Here is a 16433-nt window from a genome sequence, read left to right as displayed (position 1 = left end):
ATCCTCTCTAATCCTCTCCCCCATACATTGCTTGTATATCTACCTAGCAATTAATGAAAAATACAGCATAACATGTTAAATAATACCAATCAGTAAAATGCAGACTATGAGAAAATATAATAGCCCATTTTCTAAAATAAATTGTAGGATAAGAGAGAATGAGAGACAAAGAGAAACAGAGAAGAACACCACCCACAAGTGATTGAGCCTAAAGATTAAGACAGACTTCAGAGACATGTCAACTAAGACAATCAAAAAAACTGACTGGACAGTTCATGATATTTAAGAAAGCATTCATTTTTTATTATGATATTTTAGTTTTATTTGATCTTTTTAAGTACTTTTTTTAATTGTTGTTAATCCTCCCTGGAGGATATTTTTCCATTGATTTTTAGAGAGAGTGGAAGCTAGAGGGAGAGACGCAGAAAGAGAAACATCAATGTGAGACAGACACATCGACCGGTTGCTCCCACATGTCCCCAACCAGGGCCAGGGATCGAGCCTTCGACTGAGGTACGTGCCCTTGACTGGAATGGAACCTGGGACCTTTTAGTCCATGGGACGATGCTCTATCTACTGAACCAAACTGGCTAGGGCAAATACTCTTCTTTTGGAGATACTAAACTATTTATTGACTTGGGGCCCGTTGCATAAAATTTGTGCATGGGTAGGGTCCCTAGGCCTGGCTGCCAATCAGTTGGGCGACCGGTTGGGGCCTGCAGGCTGGGGGCAGCTCCTGGGGGCAGTTGTCTGCCCCCTGGTGGTCATTGCGCGTCATAGTGTCTGGTCATTCCGCCGTTTGATAGATTTGCATATTAGGCTTTTATTATAAGGACTAGGGGCCCGGTGCACGAAATTCGTGCACTGTGTATATGTGTGTGTGTGTGTGTGTGTGTGTGTGTGGCGGGGGAGAGTGTCCCTCAGCCCAGCCTGCCCCCTCTCACATACTGGGAGCCCTCAGGCGTTGACCCCCATCACCCTCCAATCGCAGGATCGGCACCTTGCCCAGGCCTGACGCCTCTGACAGAGTTGTTAGGCCTGGGCAGGGGACACTCATTTCCCCCCATCACTGGTTCTGCCCCCAGCCCAGGCCTGATGCCTCTGGCCCAGGCATCAGGCCTGGGCAAGGGACCCCCAGACCCCTCCGATTGCTGGCTCTGCCCCTTGCCCAGGCCTAATGCCTCGGCCAGAGGCGTAGACCCCCATCACCCTCCGATCGCCTGATCGGCCCCTTGCCCAGGCCTGACGCCTCCGCCAGAGGTGTCAGGCTTGGACAGGGGACCCCCATCTCCCTTTGATCGCTTGCTCCACCCCCCGCCGAAGCCTGACGCCTCTGACCCAGGCTTCAGGCCTGGGCAAGGGGACCATCATATCCCTCCAATCCCCGGCTCCACCCCCCACCCAGGCCTGATGCCTCTGGCCCAGGCATCAGGCCTGGGCAGGGGACCCCCAGCACCCCGCCCAGGCCTAATGCCTCGGCCAGAGGAGTTGACCCTCATCACCCTCCGATCACCAATCACCGGATCGGCCCCTTGACCAGGTCTGAGGCCTCCGGCAGAGGTGTCAGGCCTGGGCAGGGGATCCCCAGCTCCCCACGGTTGCAGGCTCCACCCTTGCCCAGGCCTAACGCCTCTGGCCAAGGCATTAGGCCTGGGCAGGGGACTCCCAGCTCCCCGCGATCTCCCGCTCTGCCCCTGCCCAGGCCTAACGCCTCTGGCCGAGGCGTTAGGCCTGGGCAGGGGACCCCCAGCTCCCCGCGGTTGCAGGCTCCGCCCCTGCCCAGGCCTAATGCCTCTGGCCTAGGCGTCCGGCCCGGGCAGCGGGGACCCGCAGTGGCAGCGGGGGGGCGCCGCGATCACGCAGGCTCCGCCCCTGCCCCTGCAGGACGCCTCTGGCTGAGGCGTCCGGCTTGGGCAGCGGGGACCCGCAGCTGCAGCAGCCCCGCGATCGTGGGCTCCGCTTTAGGCCCAGGCAAGGGACCCCTGGCTCCTGGGACTGCCAGCTTCGACCGTGCCCAGCTCCCATCGCTGGCTCCACCCCTACTTCCTGCTATCACTGGCCAGGGCGGCAAAGGCGCCTGATTCCCGATCATGGCTGGGGGGCAGGGCAAAGGCGGTCCCAGGGCCACCTTTGCCCTGCCCCCCACCTCTTAGCTCCCCCCTGGGTTTCCGATCACTGTCAGTGGCAGGGGGCTTCTTCCTGCTTTCCCTTTCGCCTCCCTGCATTGTGCCTACATATGCAAATTAGCCGCCATCTTTGTTGGCAGTTAACTGCCATCTCAGTTGGCAGTTAATTTGCATATAGCCCTGATTAGCCAATGAAAAGGGTATGCCAATTACCATTTTTCTCTTTTATTAGTGTAGATGTAATATGATGTCTGGAATTGCTTCAAAATAATCCAAGGGAAGGAGTCAGTGCAGAAGTGGCTTAGGTGTATGAATGGAAGAAGACTGACCACGAGTTGGTAATTGTCCAAGGAGGATGAAAGGGGATCAATAACACCTTTCTCACTACTTTTATGTTTGATATCTTCCAATAAAAAAAAAAATCTTCAGATTTTTAAACTTTATTTTCTTAAAAAGCTTGTTACCCAGGACATACTACTTCTTAACAGTGATAAAGATAAATTTTCCAAATGAGATAGTATCTTTTGTGTTACTTTACTAATAGTAAACTCACACAGTTGATCGTTCACACAGCTGCATTTACTGGTCCATCGCCTTTAAAATGGGCCATATGGAGTCATCAAACCTATGTCTCCATCTTTGATAATCCTATAACTTTAAAGGACATGCTAGCAAAACAAGTATAATACAATAAAGAGTAACCTTTTAGGGAATTAAGAATCCCCTGCTAATCCTGAAGCAATAGACTTAAAACATATGAGGGCTTCTTAATATATGCAAAGACATACAGAAAGTAGCCCAACTTTAACAGCCTTAGCTTTCCCGTGCCTTGCAGCTAATGCCTACTTTCAATGTCAACTTCCATCCTAGAAACATGCGCTGAGACCCAGGACTGGACATAGGATGGATTATGAAATAAGAGTTCAGGTCAGGCTTCTTCTACTTCATGTATGAATGGTCTTGTACACTGTTTCAATTCCCCTTGCTAATTTCTCTTCCTCAAAAACCTTTTTAACTGGTTTCTCTGTGATTCTTAAGCAATGGCAGGATGGCCCACTGGAGTGGATCTGGAAATGTATGAGGGGATTTTTTTTTCCCACTGTCATGAGTGACAGAGGTGGCACTACCTCTGCTGACTGTGATGACAGGAATGTGATAACCTACCTAAAATCTACCGAGCAATTTCCCATGAAAATGCCATAGCTCCCTCTGGAGTAAGAGTTGTACATAACACACTCTCCTTCAAGTTCACTTGGAATCTCATTTTTCCAGAAATTTTCCTCAGACCTTACTATCAGAATCCATTACCTTTCCTCTGTGTCCCAGAATGTCTGGCCTACCTCTCTCAGAGCACCAGGGTTACACAACATTGGAGTCTTCTGTTCACTTTTGTGCCCCCCTTATACATATGCACGAACCACACAGAGTGCTCCTCGAGAGTTGGAATCCTGTCTTATTCATCTTTCTATCTGCAGTGCCTGGCACGTCTGACAGATAACACTCAACACATAGCCCATGAATGGCATGCATGGGAAGAGGAGGAAGAAAAGGGCTTGCAATTAGGGCATGACAATAGCATAGGCAAAGGCACGTGGGGGAAGAGGAAAAAAAAAATCATAGAAAAAAAGGGTGAAGAGTGACTTATGGCAGGAGCATAGAAACAGGACTGTGGCTGGAATACAGTTCTATCATCAGCAGGAATCAAGAGGCCTGAGTTGTGTGAAAAAACTGAGCTTCTCTCTAAAAAATTTCCAATAAACACAAATCCATATAAATGTGGAGTGAAATGGCCCAGAGGAAAGAGGTAACCTCTGCAAAGCTTCACAGCAGAAGGTAGTGTAAGTACCTGGCTAACCAGGGCATCAACATCTATCCTATATAATAAAAGGCTAATATGCAAATAGACCAAATGGTGGAACAACCAGAACAACTGAATAACCAAACAACCAGTCTCTATGACATGTGCTGACCACCAGCGGGTGTGTGCAGAACATGGCGGGTGTTGGCCGTGGCAGGATGGTGGAGCAGGTGAGCAAGGGTGCCAGACTAAGGCAAGGCACCAGACCAAGGTGGGGCGCCGGTCATTGTTATCCGGGCGAGCCTCTGGTGGTTACCGAACATTCTTTGTTCCCACACACTTCGGTTCCACCTAGTGCTCGCACCTGCTGCTGGTACCAGCCCCGCTCGCACCCGCAGCTAGTGCCGAAGCCGCCGCTTGCACCTGCTGCCAGTGCCTGGCGCCGGTCCCAATCACTCGGCACCAGCAGCAGGTGCGAGTGGCAGCTGCCGGCCCTGATAGCCCCTGAGGGCTTCTCCACCTACCCCTGCTCCCGAGGGGCAATTGGGGCAGCAGCTGCCACTCCCACTCACTGACGGTGCCGGCCCCGCTCATATCTGCTGCTGGCATCAGCCCCAATCACTCTGCACCATCAGTGGGTGCGAGGGGAATGGCGCCGTTAGTGTGTGGGGGTGGCGGCGGCGGGAGCGGGGCTGCCAGCAGACAGGGGACTGGGGGCCAGGCAGGGGCATGGAGGATGGGCTGAGATCCACTCCTGTGCCTACTGCAGCCTCGCGGCCCACAGTTCCTTTCAAGGTGCACAAATTCGTGCACTGGGCCCCTAGTATGTGTGTGTGTGTGTGTGTGTGTATGACTAATATGCAAATTGTTCCCTCAGGAGTTCGACTGGGAGACCGGGAGTCCGATTGCTCTCTATGACATGCACTGACCACCAGGGGACAGCACAGAATGAAGGAAGGCCCTGGTCGGCAGCTGGCAGCCAGGGAAGAAAGGCCTCAGCCAGCAGCCAGAAGGCCCCAATCAGCCTGATTGCTTGCCAGGCCTAGGGACCCTACTCGCGCACGAATTTCATACACCAGGCCTCTAGTATATGATAAAATACTAAATACTAAAGATTTATTTTGAGATAGCTATTTTTAAAATTTGAAAAAGAACATAATATTTATCATCTACCTAAAATCTTCAAAATCCATCACACTTCTCCTACTTGTAAATGTAACTGGGGCTTACCATGCATGTGAGTTTGTTCTCATGGGTCTCCTTATCAAAGGAGGTATCTGCAGCGTCATCTCCTCCGGCAATCCTTTCCGCAATGTCGCCACTGATCCACATCACCTCGACATGCAGCCGACCTGCCACCTGCAACAATGAGGGAAAAGCAGGTCCTTTTTCCAGAGTTTGTTCTTTCTTCTGCTTTAGAGTCAAGTGGTTAGGTTACTGGTATATGAGAATTTAGAAGCCTAGGTTCTAACAGTTCCTTTCCCCCAAAGCACTTGGAATAATCACCATAAGGTAGTATAAAACACAGGTGTTAATAACACATATTAACTATTGCTTGTTATTATTGATGAAAAATGGTAACTATATATTATCAATACTCTACTGTTAAGTGAATCATTCTCTGAAGGATAAAGTTCTATCATCAGCAGGAATTAAGAGGACATAGGACACTCACCTCTCCTTTCTGGTTGACAATTGGAACAGCATATTGTAACTTCACATCATAGAAGAGGGACTCGAGGAAGACATTTGCCACCCCAATGAGACTATGATTTTCCTGCTCATCATAGAATGGATCGGCACGCTTGAAGTAAGACCGTATTACCTTCAAAAAGATTCAGAACATACAAATTAAGAAAATGGACTAAAATAAAATGAATTCAACCCATCACTTTTGATGCACTCTTATAAAGTCATTAAACTCAGCTGAAGTATAGCACTGTATTGTGCTCACTCTCTCTCTCCCCACCCCATTCTTATTTTAGAATAAATTGTCAGCATTCTTCACCCATGAGAGAGGAATCCCCGTAATGCCATTACTTTTATTTCTTTTTTTAAATTTAAAAAATTTATTTTTTAATTACAGCTGACATACTATATTAGTTTTGGGTATATAGCACAGCGATTATGTACCTTATGAAGTGATCACTCCAATTAGTCTAGTACCCATCTGCCACCATACATAGTTATTTCAGTATTAACTATATTCCCTGTGCTGTACTTTACAGCCCCGTGACCACGTCATTACTTTTATCATTCCTTCTCCTTTACCTGGTAATCTTGCCATGAAAACATAGAAGACATACACTGACTAGAAAAAGAAGTAAAATGTATAAGAGAACTCTTCATTTTTCATTCATATCTATTCCACTTGTCCCTACAAAAATATGAGATATGTTGCTACTAATGAGAGGTGACCACTTATAGGAGAGTGGTGTGATGGGTCCTTTTGTATTTACTATTAATGTTGTTTTATTTCTATGGTGAAACAGGAAAGGAATACACAAAAAAATAAAAATATATTTTAGGAAAAACCTCTACAATAATAAAAACATAATATGCTAATTAGACCATACGACCTTCCAGACAAAGCCAGGGCTAGGAGGGAAGCCTGGTCCCGGGTGCCTGCCGGTGGCTACAGGGAAACCCGGGTCCCAGGTGCCTGCCGGCAGCTGGAGAGAGGGAAGCCCAGGTCCCAGGTGCCGGAGGGAAGCAGTGCTGGAAGCAGAAGAAGGAAGGCCTACTCTTGCATGAATTTTGTGCATTAGGCCTCTAGTGTCATATAAAGTAAAAATTCATTTTTATTGATGACAATTTGGAAAACTGAAAACTTTTGAAAAACAAGAAGCTAAGGAATTAAAACAACTCTATGCGAACACAGGAGTGTTGAAAATATGTAAAAATATGCATAATAGATCTTTCTATTTTAAATATGTACAGTATAGATAGAGCTGGCCTAAATGAGGAAAACCGCCAACTTGAGGGGAGGGTACCAGAGTCCATATCTATAGCACCTACTTAAGGTCAAGACACCTTCAAAATATGTTCCTAATAGTATAAATGTTAAGATATCACTGATGTTCAATTAATAAAACAAATATTGTAGGTTTATTATGTACACAGTTAAAGTGTTGAGAAATGAGAAGAGCATGGTCTCTGTCCTAAATAAATTCACAGTGCAGTCTGGGAGACAGAAACATGTTAACACCTGCAGAAATAAGTTTGGACTATAGAAAATTCTATCAGAAATCCAGAGGATACAAAATGAGGAAGAGAACAAAAGAAGATGCCGGAACAATGGGTTATTAACATTTTTGGTTAGCTAAACAACTTAGAGGATTAAAATAAATATCCTAGAAATAGGCTTACTATTTTGGAAAAATGAACAATTTTCCCCTAAAATGGGTAGGCTCATTCCGAAATGCTTGATTCCTTCTATAAGTATGAGTTAAGTAAGTTTTCTCAAATAACTTACTGGTGTATCTTCTTCACACTCCTTCCACTCCTGATAAAGGTCTCTCATATCCAACAACCTGTTGTCCAATTTTTCCAAGGACCAAGTCTGCTTTCCTTTTCCTTTTCTTCTTACCTGGATTGCAGGTTCACTAAGAAGAGAGCCTCGCTGCAAAGACAGGGAAAGTGACTAAGTGAAACACAAAGATATCTATCATGGAAGTCCACCCTAAATATTCTATACCTATCAGTCAAGTGTCATCAACCAAAACTGAAACAGCTCTCATTCGTTATTCTATTCATTGCAAAGCTTCTCAGAAATCTCAAAGCTTAATATAGTGCCTTTATATCCAAGTGCAACCAAAACTAAAATATTGCAGTCAGATATAAATGTAAATTTAAAACACAAAATACAAGACCATGTGTAATGGGAAGTAAAAAATGTTTTATCTGGGCCATCATATGACCACAGAATATCAGTGGGTAGAAAGAGAGTCATAAATATTGAATGGCAGGGGAAGGTTTTCTGGGACAGGTAGTTAAGAAAGTATCTTTCACTTTCCAAAAGTTTAAATTTTTCTGAATGGGTAGCATCTTAATGTCATACAACATACAAAATGTTTATAAGAGTACCTATTTACCCATTTGAAGGCAATAAATTATACCAATTTCTAAATATACATAGTTTAAATTTAAAATTAAAACAGTATAGAACAAGACAGAGATGCTAGCTGCACAGCATTGTGAATGTACTAAATGCCACAGAATCGTTCACTTTAAAGTGGTTAATTTTGTAATGTGAATTTCACCTCAAAAAAAGAAAGCATTTCATTAAAATTTTTTCTAGCTTATAAAAACAATGTTTTTAATGTGGAAAAATATTTAAACTTTTTAATACAACAAAGTAGAAACAAAATGCCCTTGTTCAGCTCTCCTAGAGATAACAATTTATCTAATATCAATTATCTAATCAAATTTAGATTTATTGGATAAATTTATCAACTGCCTGTCATGTCTACTTAGAACTTTGGAGAATTATGAAATACACCAATGGTGCATAACATCTTGCCTATAATCATTTCAAAAATAAAAATAATAAAAACAAGAGAAGTTACATAATGAAACAAAGATTTTAGAATTCTGAAGGTCAAAAATCACCATTCTCTCACCTACAGTAAAGGCCCATTCATCTTATATTCAGCTGGGTAGGGAAGAAATACAAAAGTCTCACTGGTGATTTGTGGGGAGTAGCTTTTCAGGGGGACAATACCAGAACTGGGGCTAAATGGCAATGAGCAATATGCATCATGACATGGTCCTGCTGCAAATAACTACAACAGGGACTGGAAAAAGAAAAAGAAGAAATCTCTGTCCCTTACCAAAAATTGCCAGACATAGGTGGGTACAAAGCCAGGAGTAAGGACCAAAAAAAAACAGCATCACAGCATGGACAGGACATTAAGTGAAATAATAATTTTCAAGTACCAAAAAAAAAAAAAAAAAAAGGTTTGTTGGATAAAAACATGCAAGACCCAGCCTGAGTTAAGGAGACTATCTCCTTAAGAAATACTTCCTTGTTCAACTCCTCTTTCTAGCTGAAATCTGAAAATGCTAATCAATTAAATCAATAATAGAGGGGATTAGTAGCCATTTATTTATAACTAGAGGCCCAGTGCACAGATTCGTGCACTGATGGGGTCCCTCAGCCTGGCCTGCGTCCTCTCACAATCTGGGACCCCTCAGGGGATGTTGGGTAGCTGGTTTGGGCCTGATCCCTGCAGGCCCAATCCAGAGAGGAGGGAGCCCAATCCCTGCAGGGCCGATGCCCGCAGGCCCAATCCCCAGAGGCCTGATCCAGACAGGAGGAAGCCTAATCCTGTGCGTTGAGCATCTGCCCCTCTTGGTCAGTGCACATCATAGAGACCGATCAACCAGTCAGTCAGTCATTTGGTCGCTTAGGCTTTGATATATATAGATGGTTGTTCACCCCCAGCAGTGTGCATCATCTCCACCAGTGAAAACAATAAAAAGGCATAAACACACTCTATCAGGTGTCCAGGAGAGAGTCACTTCTAGGTGTGGACCTGTGCCCTAGGCGGTTGCTCCTTTCAACAGAGCCCAGGCCAGGATACACAGAAAAGGGCTGCAGTCATGCTTAATGGGGAAAAAAATAGCCCCAGTTCAGTTTTTTTCGACACAAACAACCTTGCTCTTCTTAGTCTTCTAGAAGAAACTGAGCCCTGTACCTTTCACCATGATTGCCTTTCCTCTAATATTTTTCATCTGTGAATTCCAACTGCACCCATGGTTTGTCCTACAAATACCAACAAGCAAAATAAAGTTCTAAGTGAGTAAAACTACACATAGAATATTAAAAGATAATTCTCGCCCTGCCAGTGTAGCTCAGTGGTTGAGTGCTGACCCATGAACCAGGAGGATACCAGTTTGACGCATGCAGAAGGCAGCAATCAATGATTCTCTCCCTCTCCCTTCATCTCTCTGAAATCAATAAAAACTAAAACAAAAAACAGAGGAGGACAAGTGTAAAAAGATCTGGATTGTGGGGGTATAGATAGGGATGAGGCCAAACTCACTGGTGTTTAAATAAACACTAGTGAAATATAAAGCAGCTTTATTCAACAATATCTATTTTTCCATTAATGGCCACCTCACCTTCCTGTTGGCATCGAGGCTGGAGGCTAGAATCTGTAGGGTTACTTTATACTCTGTTCTTTTATCCAGTTCTTCTGCAATGTAATTAGCTTCTCTCACCAACAGATTGGCCTTAACAATTTGTTCCCTTAGCCTCATCAGGCTGTTATTCAGTGTTGCTTCTCTTTAAAAAAAAAAAAAAACATAAGGGGAGGGAGAGATAACCATCAAGCAGCACATGAGAATATTATACAGTACATGACATGTTAATGCCAAACTGCCAACCAAGCTTTACAACTGTCTTTCGCACACAGGGAATACATCACTGACACCAACCCATGCATGCGCTTGTACCTGGGCTATGTTATAAGCATTGGCTCTCGCTGGCGTAACACACAGGCCCTAGAGTACTTCCAAAACTTGACTGTATACAAATCAACTGAGGATCTTGATAAACTGAAGATGTTGGTTGACTCAGTAGGTCTGGGGAGGGGCCTAAAATGTCCTATTTCTATCAATCTCTAGGTGACAGAGATGCTGCATGTCTGCAGACCAAACTCTGAATAGCAAGAGGTTAGTTAAGTACTGTCTGTAACCATGACTAAGACATTTTAGTGCAATGCTAATTAGCCAGCATAGAGATCAAACTTGCAATCTGAGTCTCATTAGCACCATGCTTTACCTACCTGAGCTAATCAGTCCAGATAACCACCTTTCTTTTTTTTTCCTTTTTTTAAAAAGCATCTACCCAAGCTCCAGAACCTAAAGTATAATACAATAATAGAGTGTAACTTCTAAACACAAATACTTGTTTATCCACATCCAAAAGTCATACAAACTAAAAACAGGGCAGCACCAAACATGGGCAGCTTTAAATAAGTCAATATAAATGGACAATTTCCTTTAAAAAAAAAAAAAGAAAAAAAAAGATAATGCCAAGTGGTACTTAGCTGTGCCACTCTCTTTTAATATGATTCTTTCTAAAGTATTTTCTATATGTTTCCACTTTGTATCTTAACCTAGGTGGGTTAAAGGTGATAAGCATATGTTATGCATATAATAAAGGCCCAAGGCACCACCTACCTCTCTTCGGCCCACTGTCTCAATCGCTGCTGAGCGCTGGGGGACTGGAAAGAAAACCTGTCCGAGCTGCGACAGTTTTGTTTCTCCGGAGACAGCCTTCTTCGTAGCTGCTCCAATTCATGCTCATACATAAGTCTCTGGCGCTCTAATGCGGATCGTTTTTCTTCTTCGTGCTGTTGTTCTACGCTGTTCAATATTGACTGCATTGGATCTAGACATGATTTTTAAAAAGGTAAATAAGGAATAAAAGGTAAACTATACAACACAATCTATTTCAAGTATTATTCTATACTAAAGGACCAGTGCACGAAATTCATGCACGGGTGCAGTCCCTAGGCCTTGCGATCGTGAAAGGGCAGGTCCCAGCTGACCTCTGGGCCCTGGGCAGCACCTGAGCCCTCAGGCTCCTGCATGCCTCCTTACACCTCAGTCATGGCGCCCAAGTTGCCATGCAAAGATGTGGTGAGCGCAGCCAGACGCCACGACCCGGGGTGCAGCATGGGCCTCTGGGCCACCCAATGGTGCTGCACGGAAGCTGGGAGGGCAGCGTGCTCTCTCCCAGCCAGCCTAGCAGACCAGCTCCTGCACGAACCCACAGGGAGCCTGACCGGCCCCTGCAGTCCGGCCAGCTGTGGCCCAGCTCACCAGGAAGAGGCCGCACGGGGTCAGGGCAAGCTCCTCACGGGCACCCAGCTCCTGAGCATAGGGGCTTCCTCCGTGCGTGAGCCCTGGCATCCCAGGGGGAGGGTAGCAGGGGGAGTAAGAGTGTGCTCGGTGGACACCCCACATTCTCACCACACCTCCGTCCCTATCACCCCTGCCCCCAGGTAGCCAGCAAGAGATCTCAGCACATTGCCAACGCCCACCATGTTCCGTGCCACCCCTTCGTGGTCAGCACACATCGAACTCCTGGTCTCCCAGTGGAACTCCCGGTCGAATGACCGCCCAAGGGGACAATTTCCATATTAGGCTTTTATTATATAGGATTGTTGTTTGTCATCCTAATAAAAATAAGATTTTTAAAGAGAGTTTGGAATAAACTTAGCTTTCCTTGCTCTCAATTACTTATCTTCTGTTCTGTCAGATCTATGCCAAACTACCTTCCATACAGAAGAAGCAGGTCTACTAGTTCCACACGTAACCTAAGAGACCGTTTAATGCTCCAGAAATCCACTACAATAATGAGCCAGTGATAATCAAGCTTCAAACCTGAAAAATTCTATCAATGAGAACATAGTTTGCAGTGCTTTGTAGATCAAGGCAGAAAGAATCAAGTTTTTATAAATGTAATATATTAAATTAAGACATGAAAAGGATAGCATAAAGAGAACAACTAAGAATTCCTTTTTGTTGTTAACATTTAAAGCATCTCAGTTATAAACATTTTTAACTCTCCACCAACTTTAAAAGAAACTGAGACCAAAGAGATAGTTACCAGAGAAGGGGGTGTGAAAAGACGAAGGGAATATAGTCAATAATATTGTGATAAGTTTACGTGGTGACTAGAATTAGGGGATGTTCAAAGTGTAAAAATGTTGAATCACCATATTGTACACCTGAAACTAATATAACCAATATAAAATCATATACCAACTCTACTTAAATAAAAAAATTAATTCAATCTAAAAATAGATTCTAAAATGCACAACAGATCTGCTCACCATTATTAGCCAGAGCCTTCATGGTAACCTCCATCTGTGCATATTCATAGTTGAAGTTGATTTCACTGGATACCTCGCTGGAGGAGTCTCCGTCTACATCCAGCTGCTCAGAACTGGTATCATTCTTCATGGAGGTATCTTGTTCCTCGTCCTCTCGATCTACTTTCTTTTTCCTTTTAGGCAAATTCAATCTAGGGAAAAAAAGGTCACTTTTAAAATAAAGATATACACATTCATTTCATTCATTAAATACTGGCATTTGTTAGAGGCCAAGGGGATACCATGTAAATATAAGGTGATTACTATACTCAGTTTATATTCGAGTAGTAGAAAGAAAACACACATGTACATGCAAATAATTACAACAGAGAGTATGATACAATGCCACATAACTATTACAAGCTAGGAGAAGTTATGAATGAAACAACATAGGGATACACAAAATTTGTATAGTATTAGTTGTGAGGAATAACTCTGAAAAGATCAACTTAACCAAAGTATGAAGGCTTTGAATACTAAGCCAAGAAATTTATACTCGATTTAGTTTGATAAGAAAAAAATAATATTGCCACACATTTTGTACCCCTCTACCCTTTCTTCAATAATCAAAATATCATCTGGCCCACAAGCAAAGGATCTTCACGAATTATAAGAAAAGTCAGTTTGATATCTGAAGCACAGTGACCAATTACAGGAAGAGAAACACACTGGATTTTAATTTTATACAACATCCAGCTGCTTTTCCTTGCCAACACAACACCAATTTTGTATGAGAAACAATGTGTGCACAGCCAGCCTCCCTCTCAGCCAAGAAGCAAATTCCAGCAAATGAGACCTAAGTGGAAGGTTGCTGGGCACTTGGAGAAGACTTCTGGAATGGTGTGGCCATCTTTAGACCATGAGAAATGTCAGGACAATGACAAGACTTCTGCCATGACAATTTTGAGGGGCTTAGCCAATGCCAACAGCCATTTTTCCTTTGGACTTCTTGTTTTGTCAAAGAAATAAACTATTTAAGCCACTACAGTCAAGTTTGCTGCTAATTGCAGCTAAAAGTAATACAATCCCTATTTATAAATTTTTAAGAAAACGACAAAGATAAGCATGTCAGAAAAAAATTAATTTTTATAGCAGATGGCAAAATAATCATCTTCTACTGAGAAATAAAAAGGAAAAAATGTGTAAGTAAACCATTTTTCCTGAGTGTATGGTTCATATGTTTCTTGGGCTACAAGCAAACATATATACAGGGGGGTCAAAAGTAGGTTTACAGTTGTGAGTACGCGAAAGTTTATTCTTGTATTATTATTTATTAATTATATTATTTTCCATAAGAACAACAGTAAACCTACTTTTGCCCTACCATGAATATAGTATATAAATACACATATAGAAAATAAGTAAATATTATACACTAAAATATATAAAGTTTATGGAGTTATGTCCACTTTTCAATACATATTCTTTTATTTCAGAGTATAGTCTTCAATAATCCTCTTTAAGACCCATGAATAATGTCATACCTGAAGAAGTGGTTGTTTCCCCATAATATCCTGTCCCCATGGTGTAGCTGTATAGCACTGGACACAGAAGAGCCATTTACAAATGTTCTGTGGAGAGAAGAGGTCAAACATGTAAACAATTATCACATTTTCTCCTTTAATTTTCTAGGACCACAGAGATATGGTTACTAGAAAAAAACGAATTAATCAGTTCCCCACAATAAAACCTGCCCTTGGTGAATTTTATTATTTATATCTACTTTTTTGCTAATTTACCTAAAATGCTTATGGTACTAAGTACAATAATTATCCTCTGTTTTTCAAAGTTCTAAACTTGTTATATAACACTAGAGGCCTGGTGCCTGGATTTGTGCACCAGTGGGGTCCTTTAGCCTGGCCTGCGCCCTCTCGCAATCCAGGACCCCTCAGGGGATGTAGTAGTGTGTGAAGTGGCAGGTGGCCAGGGAGGAGTCCGAGCCCAGGGCTGGGCACCGAGCCGCTCCCGCTCATCCAGGCCCCGCTGTGCCTGCCACCATTGCTGCTGACGCCGTGGCTCAGTAGCACTACTGCGGAGATGGGAGAGGCTCGCGTCACTGCAGCTGTGCTCTCCAGCCATGAGCCCAGCTCATGCCCATCTGGTGCCCATCGGTCAGCTGAGCAGCGCTCCCACTGTGGGAGCGAACTAACCGGGGGGGGGGGGGGGGGGGGCAGCCCCTGCATTGAGCATTTGCCCCCTGGTGGTCAGTGTGCATCATAGTTACCAGTTGGTCATCCAGTTGTCCAGTTGACTGGTCATTTAGGCTTTTATATATATAGATTACAGGCAAAAATAGGAAGATGGTAGCAGTATACATTACAATTAAAACAAGTATGTCCAATCTCGTGGATAAAAAAAAGCCAGTCAACCAAGGAGATGCTAGAAGTAACTATAGATATCAGTAATAAGAAATGAGAGCAATGTTAAATTCTTCTGTAACTGGCCATAGCATAGAAAAATGTTCATATCCTGTCAATTCATAGGAGATTTTTCAATTCCACCTGACTGTTTACCTTGACAATGGAGTTAAACAGAAGAAATGGTGGGTAGAAGGATATAAAATGAAGAATTTGGAGAAGGAAGGAAATAAATAGAAACTCATACATACTGCTATAAAAATGGTATTCCTGGAATTAGTGTCATCATGCCTCTCTCCTGCTGAATAACTCATTTGCTTAGATATAGAATAAAGGTCAAGTTGTTTATTTTTCTTTTTTAAAATATATTTTTATTGATTTAAGAGGAAGGGAGAGGGAGAGAGAGATAGAAACATCAATGATGGGAGAGAATCATTGATTGGCTGCCTCCTGCAAGCCCCCTACTAGGCATGAGCCCTTGACCTGAATTGAACCTGGGATCCTTCAATCTGCAGGTCGACACTGTATCCACTGAGCCAAGCCAGCTCGGGCTAAGGTCAAGGTCTTTAACTTAACATTAAAGGTCTAATAAAAGGAAGCCCTCTTTATCTCCTCCTTTCCCTCTTCTAGTGAACTCTCACCTCCTGAAAAACAAACAAACAAAAACCTTTAGATTCGGTCCACTAAACATGGCTGACTCTTCCTCCAAAGCCAGGTTTATACCCATCCTACAAACTGGAATAGGGTTCCCATTCTCCTCCATCCCCCCAAATCTTACTCAGCTCTCAAAAGCCCAGTTTGGTTTATACTTCCCATGAAAGTATAAGCCAGCCTACAGTACCTTGCTTTTGTTAAGTTCCCAAAGTACTTCGCTGGCATTATACTGTGGTTGTTTCTCTTTTTTGAAAAAAAAAAATATTTTTATTGATTGCAGAGAGGATGAGAAAGGGAGAGAAAGAAACATCAATGATGAGAGAGAATCACTGATCAGCTGCCTCCTGCATGTCCCCTAATGAGAATCTAGCCAGAAACCCAGACATGTGCCATGACCAGGAATTGAACCAGCAACCCTTCAGTGAACGGGACTACACCCAACCAACTGAGTCACACCAGCCAGGGCATATGTAGGCTTATTCTTATAAGCTACAGCAGCCTGGCCAGCGTGGCTCCGTGGTTGAGCATCGACCTATGAACCAAGAGGTCACAGTTCGATTCTGACGTTTTAGCACAAATCAAGGAAGTGGCACCAAACATTACTCGTAGT

The 16433-nt window shown here is 43.5% G+C and overlaps 1 protein-coding gene across 9 annotated transcripts in view; it reads right to left on the bottom strand.

The window, feature by feature from the left end:
- KIF13B (kinesin family member 13B) overlaps positions 1 to 16433 on the bottom strand; it is a 208038-nt gene that overhangs the window by 72270 nt on the left and 119335 nt on the right. For all 9 annotated transcript variants that reach the window (XM_036311930.1, XM_036311932.1, XM_036311923.1 and 6 more), the window contains 7 exons: positions 14297 to 14383; positions 12774 to 12964; positions 11113 to 11323; positions 10051 to 10213; positions 7400 to 7546; positions 5600 to 5749; positions 5155 to 5283 (listed from right to left, as the gene is read on the bottom strand). In XM_036311930.1, the coding sequence (XP_036167823.1) occupies positions 5155 to 5283; positions 5600 to 5749; positions 7400 to 7546; positions 10051 to 10213; positions 11113 to 11323; positions 12774 to 12964; positions 14297 to 14383 (1078 nt within the window). The remainder of the gene's footprint in view (positions 1 to 5154; positions 5284 to 5599; positions 5750 to 7399; positions 7547 to 10050; positions 10214 to 11112; positions 11324 to 12773; positions 12965 to 14296; positions 14384 to 16433) is intronic.

This window comes from Myotis myotis, unplaced genomic scaffold (genome assembly GCF_014108235.1).
Source record: "Myotis myotis isolate mMyoMyo1 unplaced genomic scaffold, mMyoMyo1.p scaffold_m19_p_6, whole genome shotgun sequence".
In the NCBI taxonomy this organism is placed as follows: Eukaryota; Metazoa; Chordata; class Mammalia; order Chiroptera; family Vespertilionidae; genus Myotis; species Myotis myotis.
This window is presented reverse-complemented; position numbering and strand designations above follow the sequence as displayed.